Source organism: Pseudorca crassidens, chromosome 1 (assembly GCF_039906515.1).
Source record: "Pseudorca crassidens isolate mPseCra1 chromosome 1, mPseCra1.hap1, whole genome shotgun sequence".
Classification (NCBI taxonomy): Eukaryota; Metazoa; Chordata; class Mammalia; order Artiodactyla; family Delphinidae; genus Pseudorca; species Pseudorca crassidens.
Window position 1 is genome coordinate 85,599,226 of NC_090296.1, and position 17,854 is coordinate 85,617,079.

General features: G+C 46.2%; 1 protein-coding gene across 3 annotated transcripts in view; it reads left to right on the top strand.

Annotated features, from left to right (window-relative positions):
* Positions 1 to 17,854, top strand: part of MAPKBP1 (mitogen-activated protein kinase binding protein 1) — a 54,000-nt gene that overhangs the window by 13,946 nt on the left and 22,200 nt on the right. For all 3 annotated transcript variants that reach the window (XM_067744133.1, XM_067744123.1, XM_067744142.1), the window contains exon 3: positions 12,282 to 12,373. In XM_067744133.1, the coding sequence (XP_067600234.1) occupies positions 12,282 to 12,373 (92 nt within the window). The remainder of the gene's footprint in view (positions 1 to 12,281; positions 12,374 to 17,854) is intronic.

Below are 17,854 nucleotides of genomic sequence, written 5' to 3' on the forward strand. Positions count from 1 at the left end.
TTCCTGCTCCAGCTTCTAGGTTTGGCTATGATAGATGGAGAATTCTCTAGGAGGTTAAAGAATTTACTAAGTAAGATGCACCAAAGAATATTCACAAATATTTTTAAAGTATTAAAAATGGATTCAACAAATATACTGTATTAAACATTGTGTGCTGTGCTATAAGCATAGAGTTGTATGAGATACAGCCTCTGCCTTACAGGAGATTATAGAGTAGCAGGAGAGATAAGACAGATCCTTAAAGAACTTCTGTACAAGGTACTAAGTAACACATGTCGTGTGAATGATGAAAATTAAGTGCTGCTGTAAGAATTCCAAGGAGGGAGGAGTCACTTCTGGCCAGGTTGATCACAGAAAGAATCATAGGGGATGTGATATTTGAGCTGGTTCTTGAAGGAAGGGGTAGGGTTTCAGTATGGGATGGTGGAAGGGAAGGGCATTCCAGGCAGAAGAATATAAACAAAAGCCCCAGAGCTCCTTTCCAGAATAATGAATAATCCAGATTGACAAAAGCACATCATTCATATGGTGAGTAGAAGGAAATAGAATTAGAAGAATGATAGGGCCCATTGACAGATGGATGCTAGGCTAAGACATTTATAATTTATTTAGTTGGCATTAAGGAGCCATTGAAAGTTTTTGAGCAGGTGAGGGACATGATCATAGCTGTACTATGGAAAGATTATTCTAATGGGTTGGGGAGGGGAGGGCAGGGTCTACAGTAAGGAGCTTGATTAGAAAGCCATTGCTGTATCCAGGAATATGGTGCCAAAGGCCTCAACCAGGGTGTTGGCGTTAGGAATGGAAAGGAAATGAGAATTTTATAGAGAATAACACATTGAAGAGAACTTCCTTCTTCTAGGAGAGTCTCATGGAACAAGTTGGCATGATTGCAGGAACACTGAGAGTCTGCTCCACTCCCCTTTTCCCAGAACACACATTCACTTTGCACACTTAGTCCAGATAAGGAACAGTTAGTATTCTCCCTGGTTACAAAGTTTGGAAACCAAGAGATTAAGAAAACTCAGGCATGTAGAGGTGGTGAATGAGGAAGAATTAGACCTTTCTTGATGATCAGATTTTTAGGTCATAAAGCTTTGTTTGTGGTTCTGGTCTTGGTATAGCAAGGACTGACCTTAGAGAGGAAAAAAATTTTTTTTCCTTTATTCTGGTTGCTTAAATTGAGATGTCTCCTATCCTTGCCTTTCTGATAACTGGAAGAGAAAGGGAGGGTAGGAGTACCTGCTTTATACCAGGCACTGTGTTATTCAAGCTGCTGTTTGGACTTGGGTGCCCGCTGTTGGCTGTATTATAATTGAGTCCTTTGGCTAGAGGCCTCTCATTGGCTCCCTTCTGGTTTGAGGTCTGATGCCATCCTGATGCCTCTTCCTCCATCTGCACATGAAATCATAATCCCCTGCTTCTAACACTGTAGTTTTAGTTGCCTTGGAAATGGGTGTCAGCTGTCTGTGTTGACTGTAGGTTCTAATGCCAGCTGGATGTGAGCATGCTCTGACCAGGTGGGGTACTCTGACATTGGAAGACCCTCTGTTACTCTTTCTCTGCAACCATCTCTGTGAGGAGAGGTCAGAACGCATTTTTAGACCCATTTAAGCTACTGATAAGACCTGCTACTTTTTAAAAAACATTAACGCTAGGAGGAGAGAACCCTGTTGCCCCTCTACTTCATCCTGTGCCCTTTGCCTTCTACCTTGGTTCTCAGACCTGTCCCTGATGCCTCCATGATGGCTTGGTGACTTCCCTGTGTGCTCTTTCAGAAACTGCAACATTCTGGTGGTTTTGGAGAACCTGAACTCCCTCCTTGGTCACCATGGTTTCTGGAACCAGACAGACTTAGGTTTGAATCCTGGTTCTTCCACTGACTACTTACTTGACTCCTTCATAACTAAAATGGAAATAATACTAGTCCTTTATAAAGTTGTCAAGAGTATTCAATGAGATGGTCTTACAAAGCGTTTAGCACAGTTCTTGGCGCAGAGTACACATTCAATAAATGGTATCTATTATGGCTGTAGATCCTCTCTCTGCCCAAGACCTTTTGCAGCCCATGGGTGTGGGTATTCTTGTAAGAATACTCAGAGCATTGTTTTCTCCCTAGTCCCAGGAGGGGTTGAAATTTGGAAATAAAAAGGCAAAATGCTTTAATTGAATAGTTCCCCACCTGATTAATCACTAGAACCACCTGGAGAGCTTTTGCCTCTCACTGTTGTGGCCTCTCCCATTGCGGAGCACAGGCTCCGGACGCGCAGGCTCAGCAGCCGTGGCTTACGGGCCCAGCCGCTCTGCGGCATGTGGGAGATCCCGGGGCCCTGGACTGGGGCACGAACCCATGTCCCCTGCATCGGCAGGCGGACTTTCAACCACTGCGCCACCAGGGAAGCCCAGGAGAGCTTTAATATGCAGATTCTTGAAGCCCGCTCCATAGCTGTTGATCAAGAATCTTGCAGAGGCAGGGGATGGGTATAGGGTAGGGACTGCTATCTGAAAAAAACTTGTTAAGTCCTCTGAGTAATTCTATTGATCAGCCGGAATTGGGAACCTCTGTTCTCTAGTCTCCAGGGGCTTATGCTAAAGGATCTCTAAGGTCACCTCTTCCCAAGCAGTGGCAGACTCACCTTCCTTAGAAGCTAAGGCTATTTTAATCTCAGCACAGCAGAATTGGCTCAACTCCAACAAATCTTGATCTCTAGTGAGGGAACTTGGTTTTTCTGTCATACTGGAAGTTATTTGTTTCTGAGAGACTTCATGGTATAGAAAGTAGAACCACAAATCAGCCCCAGAAACCAGGAGCAGAGTAGAGAGGCAAGGTCTGTTGTACAGTTTTGGAGTGGCCATTGTGTCTCTTCCTGCCTCTGACCAGATGGCACTTTGGTCTCTGAAGGAGCAGGAGTGAGTGAGCTTGGGCATGATACCCGCTTCCCCCTCCCCCCTCCCAGGGCTGGTCACTGGGTCTCTGCCCAGCTGGCTAAGTCTCTGCACAAAGCCTCCTGGCCTTGGCTTCCTCTGTGGCTTTTGCATAAGTGGCAGTTCTCAGAATCTGGTGGAGGATCTGCTTTGTGAGATTCGAGTGTAGTGTGTGGGCAAGAGACAGGCATAGTTATTCTTAACCTGCAGGAAGGGAGGGAAAGGCAGAGGGGGCTCTGCCTCGGACAGGTCTGTGACATGCTTGTTTATAGAAATAGCAAACCCATAGTTTGGCTGGAATGACTTATAACTCAGGTATTTATAACTTGTATTGAGTGGGATTAAGAAGTAGAGAAGGGGAGAAGGGGGAAGAAAGAAATTGGTGGCAACAAAACATGGCAACCAAAACAGAGATCGGCTTCCTCCCAGTTGCTGGGGTTTCTTTACCAGTTTGAGGTCAGCTAAATCCTAGATGACCCTGGCCTTTTGTGGCTCTGGCCCCTTAGTTTTCTCTCTCGAGGGAGCAGCTGCTTTCTTGCCACTGCAGACTCCCTGTAGTAGTCCCTCGCACTAAGAAAGCAAGAACAGATTCGAATCGTGTATGCTGTGGGCTCAACAAGAAACCCTTCTCTAGCAGTGCTGTTGTCTTGTGTGTGTGTTGGCTCCACACACTGGATCTCTCATTGGCTGGTGTCTCTCCTCTAGCTTGTGGGCTGGTCAGATCTAGGGACTGGAGAGAGAGGTACCAGAAGAGTTTAGAAGGCCTTGCTTAGAGTTCCTGAGATCATGTGTTTAGGGGGTTGGGACTGCTGGGGACCCTGTGCTATGTTGCAGATGGCTTTGGACTCTGGAGAGTCCATTTCTTGCTTCTTCACTTCTTTTTAGCACTTACATTGACTACCCCATCCTTCTGGGAACTCTCCTCTTCACAGGCTTCCTGGTTCTCCTTCTCCCTTTCTAACTGCCTGAGCCCTCATCTTCTCCATACTCTAAAAATAGCTACAGCCGCATTTCTGTCCTCAGCCTCACTCTCTCTTCCCTCTGTCTTCTCCTGCCTCATTGTACTTTCAGTGGTGGTTTTCACCTCCTTGTGAATAATTCTTTTTTTAAAAAAATATTTTATTTATTTTTATTATTATTATTGTTTTGGCTGCATCAGGTCTTGTTGCGGCACGCAGGATCTTTCATTGTGGCGCGCAGGCTTCTCTCTAGTTGTGGCGCGCGGGCTTCAGAGTGCGTGGGCTCAGTAGTTGCGGCACGCGGGCTCCCTAGTTGCGGCACGCAGGCTGTCAGGTTGTGGTGCGCAGGCTCAGTAGCTGCGGCGCGCAGGCTTAGTTGCCCCATGGCATGTGGGGTCTTAGTTCCCCAACCAGAGATCGAACCCATGTCCCCTGCATTGGAAGATGGACTCTCAACCACTAGACCACCAAGGAAGTTCTGTGAATAATTCTTTTTCTTTCCATAGATTTTTAAAAATTTATTTATTTTATTATTTATTTTATTTTTGGCTGTGTTGGGTATTCATTTGCTGCACTCGGGCTTTTCTCTAGTTGCGGAGAGCGGGGGGCACTGCTCTTCGTTGTGGTGCACGGGCTTCTCATTGCTGCAGCTTCTCTTGTTGTGGAGCACGGGCTCTAGGCCCGTGGGCTTCAGTAGTTGTGGCACGTGGGCTCAGTAGTTGTGGCTCATGGGCTCTAGAGTGCAGGCTCAGTAGTGGTGGCACCCTGGCTTAGTTGCTCCGCGGCATGTGGGATCTTCCCAGACCAGGGCTCAAGCCCATGTCCCCTGCATTGGCAGGCGGATTCTTAACCACTGTGCCACCAGGGAAGCCCCCGTCAATAATTCTTTTTTTTTTTTTTTTAATGGTTTTTTTTTTTTTGCAGTATGTGGGCCTCTCACTGTTGTGGCCTCTCCCGTTGCGGAGCACAGGCTCCGGACGCGCAGGCTCAGCGGCCATAGCTCATGGGCCCGGCCGCTCCGCGGCATGTGGGATCTTCCCGGACCGGGGCACGAACCCGTGTCCCCTGCATCGGCAGGCGGACTCTCAACCACTGCGCCACCAGGGAAGCCCCTGTGAATAATTCTTAAATATCTATTTCTAGTCCTCACCTCTCTCCCAAGCATCAATTCCATGTGTATGTTGCTAAGTTGAATGTTCTGTGGTTCCTACTAAATATTCCTGAAGCGACTTAGATTCAACATGTCTAAAACCGACATCATTGGTTCCCATCCTTCCCCCCTTTGTCCAGACCCAGGTCCTCTTCCTGATCATGGCAGCATTTCTTTTCATAGCACCTCCTTGTTCCCTATCTCTGAAGTTCAAAATTTGAGTCTTCTTTTTCCTCCAGAGTTGTACGGTGCCCCATCTTGCCAATTCTATTTGCTTTGTCACTTTTTTCTTTGTCATTATTTCTTTTCTACTCTCACTATCTTCATGCTGGTCTAGATCCTTATTACCTCTCACCTGAACTGTTGTAATAGCCTCCTAATTGGGCTCCCTGCCTGTGCTATGGGTCTTATGTACATCATCACCAAACATAGCTTTGATTGTGTCCCTGGTTCGAAACCCTTCAGTAGCTTCCCAGAGCCTCCAGATGACCCCACTTAGTTTGGCAATCAAGGCCCTTCCCGGTCTGGTTATAGTCTACCTCTCCTGACCTAAGGAGAGTCTACCTCTCCTGACCTAAGTCTCCTACAAAAGATCCTTGCTTTCACTGTTGGCTCACCTACTCTGTTGTTTCCTTCTGTCAAACTCATTCATGCAACTTCTTCTACTGAGAATTCCTTTCTCTGTATTTCTCTGTATTTCCATCTGTCAAAATCCTATCCTCACTGACCAGGCCACATTCCATCTAGTCTTCCAGGAAAGCTTCATTGTTTCCCTTTCCTTATCCTGTTCAGAAATCATCTCTCTTTCTCCTTTTTGAGCACTTTATATCTTTCTTATGACCCTCATCACATACTGGATTACTTTGTAGTATGTCATTCATCTTCCCTAATGGATTTTAAGGACCCCCATAGCATCCCAGTGACTTTCAAACATTTTTGAGAACAACTCACATTAAGGAATACACTTTACATTGTGACCCAGGGCGCGCGCACACACACACACACACACACACACACACACACACACACACCCACACACACCCCTGAAATAAAGTTTCACGTTCAGTACTTACCATTATTACTACATGCCATGAGATCTATTTTTTGTTCTATTTTAGTTATTCATAACCCATTAAATCAATTTCAAATCCCATTAATAGGCTGCAATCCGCGTGTTGGAAAATACTGTTCTATCTAGTATGAACGAGTAGTCCCATCTGTCGCCTCTGAGCCACCTGTTTTTTCCATCTACTTTAATGAGAGCCAGAAGAGCTCTTAAACAGTTGGCTTTATTCTTTCCTTCTCTCTTGGGAATAGGCTATTATGAAGTTATCCCTTTATCTCATTACAGTGAGGGATAATTTTGCTTTCCTTCTTTCTCTTAGGAGGATACAGTACTGCCCTGCCTAGTGCATGTTGGGAGGGGTGGGTATTCAAGCCTTCCTTTGCAGTGTGTCTGTAGTAATTCTGCCCTCCTGCAACCTTGCTTCTGGGGAAAGATGACACTCTCTTTCAGGTTGGTGTAGGCTTTCCCCCATCTCAACACTCTCCACCTGTCCAAGGAAAAGCTGGGTCACAACTCGAGTGTTCTCCCTGCTTCTAGGCTGTGTTGCAGATGTGGAGGAGATCACTGCAGAGTACAAAGTGGGTACCCTCGTCTTAATTCTGAGTTTTCATTGTGCATGATGTTCCTAGAACTGTGGATGTATCAGGCTGCCAGCTGCCTGTAGCAGTTGTGTCCCAACTCACCAGCCAGAATCATTTACCTGGACTGGTGTGTCTTTTGGACTATATTTCATTGGCATTTGGGCCATGAGGATTTGGAACTGAAGTTCCTGTCAGAACTTGGGGCCCCATCCCTGACTTTGAGGACAGCTATTTTCTCATAGGGCCTCTTCCCTGCCTCATTTTCCTCAAATGATGCTTGAGGCCAGAACTCTCATACTAGTGGGCTTGCTTCCTTATGAAGAGAGATGCTGTAGTATACAGGAGGGGCTAGGTTATTGGTTGCCAAGGTGTAGTCACAAAATCCCTGGGGTCCCCAAAACCCTTTTAGGTGATCTCTGCGATCCCCTCTTTTCCAATTACATATCCAAATGAGGCCAACTTTTTTTAATCTTCACCTAGAATAACATATCACAACAGATTGAATGCAGATGCAGTTATGAGAATCCAGCCGTTTTCTGTTAAGCCAGACATTAAAGAGATTTACGAAAATGTTAAACAGTGCCACTCTTCTCACTAAATATTTTTGGTTTTGTTTTGGAAACTAGAGTTACTTTTAATAAAAGTGTTAACATGTAATGGGTTTATTATTAGTTTTGAATGAATTAAATTTATTTAAGTATTTCCATTGTAATTTCTAACATAGTAAATATTGGTAGATATAACTTGTATAAATGAAAGCTCTTTGAGGTCCTTGATAAATTCTAAGAGTGTTAAGAAACCAAAGAGTGTAAGAGACCAAAAAGTGTGAAAATTGCTGGGCTAGGTCATGCGGTGGTAACAAATCACCTCAACAACTCCATAACTTAACGTATAGTTTATTTCTTGCTCATACTTTTGTTGCAGTGTGGGTCAGCGCGGGCGCTCTGTTCATCAGAGTTACTCAGGGACCCAGGCTGAGGGAGCCCTATCTCATCACCTGCTGCCACACTTAGCAGTCAGGATAAGGGATGTGTGCAGTGGTCCTTGAAAACTTCTGCTGGAAGCAGCGTGTCAGAGCATCATAAACATGTGCAGCCTTATAAGCTCTTAAGTGAGAAACGTAAATCAAATAAAAACACAGATTCTTGAGCTCTCTGTACCCCTTCCCCTCACATGGCTGGGTCAACGAGTGTCAACGAAGTGGCTTTAGGAAAAAGAGAAGTCAGGGATGTGAACTATAGAAGGATGTTGCTTATGAGGTGCTGAGCCCCACACCACATCCTGGACCATATTTTTTCTCTCTTTTAAACATTTACTGTGCAATATTTAAGACATATAGTAAAGACATGTGGAATAATAGAGTGAACCATTGTGTGCCCACTGTCAGCTTAAGAAACAAAATGTTCCCTGTACCATTAACCTCCCTTTATGCTTGTCCTCATCTGGACATGGTCTTTCTGTCACAACCAGTTTTATTTCATTTTATTATTATTTTTTTTGGCCACATAGCTTGAGGGGTCTTAGTTCCCTGACCAGGGATTGAACCTGGGCCACGGCAGTGAAAACGCCTAACCTCTGGACCTAAGAGTCCTAACCACTGAGCCGTCAGGGAATTCCCACACAACCAGTTTTAGATACTTCGTGGAGAGCAACTTTACTGGCTTGAAATACCCCAGTTTTCTTGTGCTTCCCATCTCTGTCCTTTCACTGTTCCTGAAGCCTCTGCCATGCATTCATTTATTCATCAAATATTTATCAAGTGCCCATTTTGTGCCAGGCACTGTTTAAAGTGCTAGGGATGCATCAGTGAGGGGTAACAACTTAGGCCTTGCCCTCAAGAAGCTCATATTCTGGTAGAGGAGACGGACAGTAAGTATGTGGACAAAGATATACTCAATGTTGGGTCACTCTCTGACTCTAAGTACAATGAAGAAAAATAAAGCAGGATAAGTTGGGTATAGAGTGATAGCAGTAAAGCCAGTCTGGAAAGCCTTCCCTGTGGAGAAGACCTTTGAGCAAAGACCTGAGTGAATTAGCTGTGTGAGTAGTTGAGGCAAGGGAGTTTTAGTGGGAGGAATAAAAAGCCTATGCAGAGGACCTGAAGCTAGAATCCACTTGAGGTGCTTCAGGCGCCAGGGTGGTTGAGGTGGAGTAAGTGAGGGCGAAGTGGAGGAAACGAGGTCAGAGAGGCAGCCAGAGGCCAGGTGACTTAGGGCCTTCTAAACCAGGGTGAAGAATCTGGATGGGGAGCCACTGGAGACTTTTGAGCAGCATAATGACATGATCTCCTATATTTCTTGAAAGAATCACTGTGGCCTGCCATGTTGAGAAAAAGAAAAGACTATATAGGAAGCAAGGCCTGAAGCAGAGGGAACACATGGGAGTTACAGCCATAGTCCGAGGGAGAGAGAAAAGTTGCTTGAGCTTAGCGGTGCGTTGGTAAATGTTTACATGCTCTCTGAGGGGCAAGAGGGGCCCTGATTTGTAGCGTTGTCTGATTTCATGGCGTAAGTGCTCCCACCATGGTGGTTTCAAGCTACCAATGTGCTCTCATTGAATGTGGAGCTGGGAAAAGAGGTGCACAGTCAGCTGTCCTGAGCCAGCATGAGCCAGCTGCAGCACACCACTACTTGAACTTGGGCACTTTTAGCCCAGGGTGGGTTTGCAAGGGGGTGTCCAGGTTTGTCTCCATTTCTTAGGGTAGATGGAAGCTGTACCACCTTTTTGGAAAGAATATGGAGAGGGTTATGAAAGAGAGTCAGTTTATAAAGTCCATCGTGCAGGAGCCTTGCAGGACAAGCCTAGACATTGGAGGCCTTGCAGGAGTTCTGGACTCTCAGATCCTTTGAAAGTGGAGCTCAGCCCCAAACCTCCCTGCAAACAGGAAGCTGGTTTGAGTTAGAACATAAAATAAAACCCAGCTGATGCCCCTGAATGTTTTTCCCCTGCTCTTCCCCCTCCACAGAGTCAAAGGAAACTGCCTTTTTTTCCCTTGGATAGCTGCTCAGAAATCCAGAGGAAGCCAAAAACCGTAAATCCTTTGAAAATCATCCAAGTTTTGAGCCCAGGCAAACTCCTGTCTGTGGGGTTTCCTAGCCCGGATGTCTGCTCCACTGTGGAGAGTCCTAGGAGGAAAGTGACAGACACAAAGATGCCAGGGACCAGAGATGAATCCCATGCCCAGCGGGGAGAGATGGTCCTTAGCAGGGTTTCTCAAACTGCAGCTGCCAGTCCACTTGTAGGTCATGAAGTCAATAAAGTGGGCCATGACCAGAATTATTTTTTTAATGAAATAGAATATAATAGAAATTGGAGTTTATCACATGCAATGAGAGTAAGTATTTTTCTGTGAAACTTTTATTTCAGTTTTATGAGCATGTATGTTTATACTGGATCAAGATATAAAATGTGTCTCTTACGATGGGTCGTGGTCAAAAACGTTTGATAAACACTGGTCTTTCGGGTCTGAGTAACTCACATCTTCTTCCTGCTTTAGATTGCTGTTGAAAACTCCAAGCTAGTTCCAGAATTAATTCTCTGTGGAACTGGATCATCTACCCACAAAACACCTACCCAAATTCCTGTCAGAGAGAGAAGGCAAGCTGAGAACCCACAGACTGGTCTGATTCTTTGGGACCAAAGCTGAAGCATAAGGGAGGGATTGATGCAAATATGAATCCAAAGGATTTGCCTGAAATCAGATTAGCTTGAAGAGAATAGGAGTTGAGTTGGCCTTTTAGCTCAGTGCTTGCTTTGGTGACCTTTCTCATCTATGTGGGTAATGCTGGCCTCAGGCTCCTCTTTCTCTCTTCTCTGCAGTAGGCAGTTGGTGCAGCAGGAATGTTCCTGAGTACCCCTCCCTCGGGGATAGCCAGAGGCACTGTGCCAGGATAGGGTGTGGTGCCCTGAACTGAGTATCTCCCGGACTTCCCCAGGGTTATTTTGTGCTCTCCAGTTAGTGTGCAGTGCTCAGCCCTTTCAGAAAGGTGAGTGGGTGCCGGAGAAGGGGGAGGGGGTCATTAAGCTGAGAAAAAGTATGGAAAGAGGCATAAGTTAGGGCAGAATATCAAGAATGTATAGAGTAGGCTAAAGTTAGTTTATCCCCCACTAGGTTTAGTGCCTCAGAAAGGCCCAAGGGTAGCTGGCAAGTTTGGTGCTTGCCAGGTGGTTGTGGGTAGGTGTGGTGCCCTGGAACTAAACTGCCTCTGTCAGTGAGTAGACACATGTTGGAATTCCTGGTCCACATCCCCAAGAAGCACAGAAGACTCTTGGGGACCTTCCAGGGTAATAGCTTTAACTACAACATCCCAGGGGACTTATTTTGATCTCTGGCCACCTCAGGGCATTTCTTTCCAACCTAATTCAAACTAAAATGGTCCTTGGAGATTGGAATTTAAACAGGCCCTCTAGAAGCACTTGGAATTCTCCAGTTGGGAGAGTAAGAGAGAAGGAGAGATCCTAAAACTACTGTAATTGACTATGGGCTTCCCCTCTGTAGATACCGGCCTGGACTGGGAGCAGACCACAGTGCCACTGATACAAACACCCCTGAAGTGTTTCTGGTTCACATCGCCCTCGTAAGGCCCCGAAGACTCTCTTAGCAGAGTACACTCCAGCCTGTTTACCTGGCCATCCTGCATTCAGAAGCCCCTCTGTCTTAGCCAATGAAGACCGAGGACATCCCTGAGGAGGGCCAGTGCAGGGAGTCCAGACAGTGCTAGAGGAGACTGGACCAGGAGTGACATGCAAGACATTTTATAGCAGTGGGTGAGGGAGTGACGAGGTTACAGGGCAGTCTGAATCTGACATGGGATCATCTAGCAGAAAGATCAGGGAACTAATTTGAGGTTAGTCCAGTATGTCCCAGGGCCTGCAGACAGTGTGGGGTAACAACAGTGATGAAGAGAGTGATGGTGAATGTCTCCCATGGCCATGTCCTCTCAGAATCTCTGAGCACTTTACGTATGTTTCCCTTTCATCTCTGTGGGAGTTGTGGCTTAATAATAATAATTAGAGTACTCTGAGCGTCTGTGCTTTGCAAAACACAGCATTAAGCCATGTCTCTGCCTCCTAGGCTTCGAGTCTGTTTGAACTGGCAGACATCTGATGGAGGGGAAGAGTGTGATGGAATGCATAGATCAGGGATATTATGAGTCACCTAATTGTTACCTAACATTCTTCTGGCTCTTGGAGATCAGAGTGGCCTTTGTTTCATGCCTGCCAAGGTACGAAGATCAGTGACCTCTCCTGAGTCTCATAGACCCAAGAGGCCAGTCTGGGGACCCAAGACTTTATCTTGTAAATGGAGCCTTCCTGGATTGGGAGAGTTCTTGTCCCTCTGTGGCCATGAGCTGAGTTTTAACCACTTCATTTTCTTTTCCATGGGCCTAGCAGTTTGATCACTGTTAAAAGCTGGCGATGTGTACTGGCTTTTTCCCATGTGATCAGGGGCCCTATGGCCAGATCAGGACCTGGATAAGTCAGAAGACAGGGCCATCAGGAAACAGTCAGTGTGGAAGAAGGTCCCCGGCTACCTTCAACTCCTCCTTCCCAGCCCCACTCCATCCATAACATAACACTTCTCTGTCTTGCTCCAACAGGTGACCTTGGAGAAGGTGCTTGGAATAACAGTGTCTGGAGGCAGAGGACTTGCCTGTGATCCCCGATCGGGTTTAGTTGCCTACCCAGCTGGGTAAGTGTCTTGGAAGTGGTCTTATTGCATGGAAGTTTATAGCTATGCTAAACCAGTTGGAGTGGGCAGGGGTTTTCTGGTATCTTCTGGGAGATACATCCAGGTTAATGTTTTGGTGCCATTTTTATAAATGACGTACGGGGCCACATAAAGGCTCTTTGTTGACTGTTGTCTGTGTTGCCATCCCGTCCTGCTTTTTGACCACCCACACCCACCCACGCATATAGATTCACACTTTGTATTCACGCAGCTCCCAACACCATCTTCAATATCTTTAATATCTACCTTTTAGTCATTTTTATTTTTATTTTATTTTTTAAATTTAAAAAAATATTTTATACTGGAATATAGTCGATTTACAATGTTGTGTTAGTTTCAGGTGTATAGCAAAGTGGTTTAGTTATATATATATCTATTCTTTTTCAGTTTCTTTCCCCATATAAGTTATTACAGTGTATTGAGTAGAGTTCCCTGTGCTATACAGTAGGTCCTTGTTGATTATCTATTTTATATATAGTAGTGTGCGTATGTTAATCCCAACCTCCTAATCTATCCCTCCCCCACTTTTCCCCTTTGGTAACCGTAAATTGGTTTTCTAAGTCTGTGAGTCTGTTTCTGCTTTATAAACAAGTTCATTTGTATCGTTTTTTAGGTTCCATGTATAAGTCATGTCATATGATATTTGTCTTTCTCTGTCTGACTTACTTCACTTAGTATAATAATCTTTAGGTCCATCCATGTTGCTGCAAATGGCATTACTTCATTCTTTTTAATGGCTATGTAATATTCCATTGTGTAATATATGCACACAGCTCCCAACACCATCTTCAGTATCTTTAATATCTACCTTTTAGTTGTTTTTAAAAACAGCTTTATTGAGATGTAAGTCACATACCACGCAACTCACCCATTTACTATGTACAATTCAGGGACTTCCCTGGTGGTCCATTGGTTAAGACTTTGCCTACCAATGCAAGGGGTATGGGTTTGATCCCTGCTCGGGGAGCTAGGATCCCACGTGCCTCATGGCCCAAAATCCAAAACATAAAAAAAAAAAGAAGCAATATTGTAATATGTGCAATTCAGTGGTTTTTAGTGTATCCACAGAGTTGTGCAGCCATCACTACAATCAATTTTAGAACATTTTCATCACCCCAAAAGGAAACCCCACACCCATTAACAGTCACTCTCTACTTCCCCCTAAGGCTCCCAGCTTTTAGGCAGCCACTAATCTATTTTCTGTCTCTATATATTTGCCTGTTCTGAACATTTTATATAAATGGAATCATATTTTTTGTGAGTGGCTTTTTTCACTTAGCATAGTGTTTTCAAGGTTCATACGTGTCGTACTGGGTATCAGTACTTCATTCCTTTTTATGGCCGGGTAACATTCCATTGTATGGATATACCACATTTTCTCTGTTAATCAGTTGATGGGCATTCGGGTTGTTTCCACTTTTTGGCTGTTATGGATAATGCTTCTCAGAACATTTGACTACTCTTGTCACGTTGAGATATGTCAGTGCCATGGAAGAGAGGAAGGGTTCCAGCGCTGGTGTTCTTCTTTCCCTTGCAGCCTTTTCACTCCTCTGCTCCTACTGATGAGAAACCCCCAACCATAGTTGCTTGAAGCTTCTGCAGAAGTGTTTCTTGGAGGCTTGGAGCTTTTCCTGCTTCTGGTTCTCTTTCTCTGTCTGTTCTCTCTGGTTCCCTGTTTCTTGCTGCTGGGCACAGGAAAGTGAAAATGGGAAGGCCACTGCTCTGCCTCTTTCCCCACCATCAACTTGGGAATGCCGAGTTCCCTAGTGTGATTTTCCACAGCAACTCCTGTAGTTTTTGTATCAGATATATGATTTTTTTTTAGTTTTATCATCCCTACCTTTATCAAGAACCTTTTCTGTGTCAGGCACTTTGTTAAGCACTTTACAGGAATTATTTTATTTAATACTCAGAGCAACCCTGTGAGGTTGGAACTGTTTTCATCCCATATTTTAGAGGAGGGAAACTAAGGTTCAAAGAGGGTAAGCAGTTTGCTCTAGGTCACACAGCTAGCACGTGTCTGTATTGGGACTCCAACCCAAGAAGTCTGACTGCAGAGCTCTTACTCTAAAGTGGCACGAGGTGGAGGGAGACCAGTCTTGCTGCTTATTTTTAAAAGCTGCTTTTCCCCTAAGCTGTTCACCTGCTCTTCGAATGAGAAGAGCCAATTTACGGGCAGCTCAGTCTATGCCAGGGACCCTTCTGCCCCTAGGTTCTGGGGTCTGTCTCTTCTGAGTGGCCCTTTGGCATTTGACATCTGTGGTAGGGGACTGTGGGAGCTGCACTGACTTTACCCTGAAGAGGCTGAGCTGGCCTCCTTCTCCCCCTCCAGAAGCAAGTTGATGAATGATCTCTGTTGCTGGATACCCTGTGCAGTCTGCCTCCGGGGAATTCCACTCATGTCTGCCTCGGCCCCGGGAAAGCCAGGTTCCTTCTTGTTGGAGGTGGGACTGGGGCTGGATGTGGGACGGGCGGGAAAGGCCTGGGCTGCTGCTCTGTGCGTGCTGAGTCCTGTGTCCCTGCTCTGGGGAGTGTGGAGCCCTGGTCCCTCTCTTCCCCATCCGCCCCAGACCCCAGGCCTGGCGCCTTTAAGGGTGTGTGCTTCTGTTTATGGGCATGTCCCAGCCTGGCGTTTGTGCCTTGGGGGTCATTATCCTTCCAGGTGGTGTACGGAAGTTTCCCTGCTGTCACCTCTAGTAGGTTTCCTGAGTGTGTTTGGCTTGGGCCAGCCCTGGGCAGTGCCCTGATCCACTTCCTGACCTTTTGATTTCCTAGAACTTGGAGTTCTCTCTTTGCAAATGGCCCTTTTCTGGGTGTTTTAGTTTTGCTCTGTGCTAGAGCTCCCTGATGTGCTTCTGTGGTATCTGGGGGCCACCAAAGTCAGTGTGAGCAAAGCAGGCTCTTTCCCTCCCCTCTGTCTCCCTTCTCTTCCTATCTGGTGATCCCAACCCCACCGCCCATCCCCCACTCTCTAGTTCCTACTTCGCTTGTTGCTCTAGGAGCAGTTCAGGTATCCTAGAAACAAGAAGAGAAACAAAGCTCAGAAAATTCTCCCAGAGGCCTAGAGGCAAATATCAAACCAAAACAAAGTTTTCTGAAAGGAAATGAAACAGCTCTGGGAGGGTGGGGTGGAGAAGGATGTGTGTCAGGCAGAGGTGGGTTGAAGTCTCTGGGTAGAGACCCCTCGGTTTTAGCACCTCCTGCATTTCTTCTCCAGAGCTCTCCCTTTGCTGTTGTTTTCCCACAGGAAGCCCACCCTCACCTGTCACATTTTAAGCCCCCTGCCCTAGGAGGCCAAGCTGGTCCCCAGATAGCTTTGAGGCACTCAGTTTAGTTGAACACCCATAATTGACTTGGGCCCCTTCCCTGGCTGGCTCGGTAGAGGGTTCAGGGCCTTTAGAGCCCAGCACAGCCCCTGTTGCCACTGTGGAGTCAGTGAGTTTGGAGAATGGGTTTCTCTTGACCCCTAATGCCAGGGTGCAGGGCCTGGCCTGAGTGCAGACCCCCTGTGCAGAGCAGCTACTGGCGTGAGAGGTGCCCTATGCAGCAGCCAAGAGGAGACCTCTTGGTGGTTTAAGCAGGGAGGAGGAGGGGAAACCCAGCTCTCCTGAGAAGGCCCTCCATTTACTCAGCGCATATTGGAATTTATGCTGAGATCCAGCTCCAAAGCTTTGGACTGCACGTGAAAGCACAGAGTCTCCTCCTGGACTGTGTTCTAGTGACATCTGAGCTGAAGGAGCATACAGCTCCCTTCTTCCTCTCTGTGGTAAACACTGTGTGGGGGGTTGCCAGGGAGTGTGTGGAGTGGTGGAGAGACCGGGTGGACCTAAGGGAAGAGGATGCTTGGACTTGGTGCCCTGATGGCTGTGAATCACATGCAAGGGTTACTCGCAGGCACCAGTCCCCTCAGTGCCTTTTCTCCTGGTTTCCCTACAGAGCTCACACCTAAAACTGGGGCCCTGTAGTTCTTCCCCAAACAGCTTGTTCATCGATATAGTCATTCATTTGTTCGGCAGATACGTGTTGAAAATATACTTTGGACCAGGCACTGTTCCAGCCGCAGAATATATATATACAGCAGTGACTAAGACAGTGTCATTGCCTCTGTGGGGTTTAAGGAGGGGCAGGCAGACAGTAAGCATGTGAACAAATAAATGAGCAAGGTAATATCAGACAGTGATAAGTGTTCTGAAGAAATAAACCGGGGTGATGGAAAAGGAGAGTAAGTGAATACCTGGGAGTGGGGTGGGGTGGGGCTACTTGGAGACTGGCTGGTCAGGGCTCAGTGGGAGGTAGCATTTGAGCTGGTGTCTGAGTGACAGAGGAATCTATGTGTGAAGATCTGTACTTCCAGGTGGAGGAGACCTCAACTACAAAGGTCCCAAAGAAAGGAGGAATCAATTCACTTGTTTGAGTAGCTAAACAGCAGCCATGGTGGCTAGACCATAGTGAGTGAGAGGAAGGGGGCTCAGACACTGCTTTTGGACCTGGCTTGTGCGTCTTGCAGCTCACAGACATCCACCTGTTGTCCCAGAAGGGAATATGTTTAGAGTCCTCTGGACAGAGAGAGGCGTACTGGTAGCTCTACACCAGTGACCACATTATTCACTGGGTTATTACTGCCAAGTCTTTTCTCATGCCTTTGACAGGGGGGAGGGGTGTGTGTGTCTCATAGAGCATCCCAGAAACAGAGATGCCAGTGGGTCTCATGGGCTGGCCTAAGAGGGTTACTTATTTGGAAGGCATTGGGTTCCATGTGGGTCCTGAAGAGGACCACAACCAAGGATGCCCTAGGAAACGTCCTAGACTCATTATCTCTTAGGATAATTAAAGCTATAAGATTTCCCCTTTGGGAGTGAATCGGGAGGGACAGTTTGTAATTCCAACCTGGAGGAGGACCCTAATGAGTCACTAGTATCCTGCAAGTCCTATATGGATACCGTAGTTGGGGTTCCTGTTGCAACTGCTGAACCCCTGGTTAGCCCTTTCCTTGTTATTGGTGCCCCAGAGAACCCTTCAAGAAGATGGCTAGGAGCACCCTGCTGGTTACTTTGCATATTATTTTTTTCAGTTCTCACAACAATTCTGAGACTTAGATACTATTTATTATTCCTGCTTTATAGATGAGGAAACTGAGGTTCAGAGAAGTTAAGGAATATGCCCAAGATCACACAGTATGTTAGCAGACAGGTCTGCCTGACCCCAGTTTTCTTATTCTTTCTATCATCAGTGCCCTTGAGCATCAGTGAGTCCTAGAAGTCTAAGGTTGGACAGAACTGTGGACCTGCCCTGCCGTGGGGCCTGCTACTCAGGAGTTTCCTTGGGAGTTAGGGCTTTGAGATCTGGTAGCTAATGACATAAAGATTTATTCACAAATATTTATTGAGTGCCAATTTTCTAGGCCTTTGGGATGTAACAGTAAACAAAATAAACAAACACTAC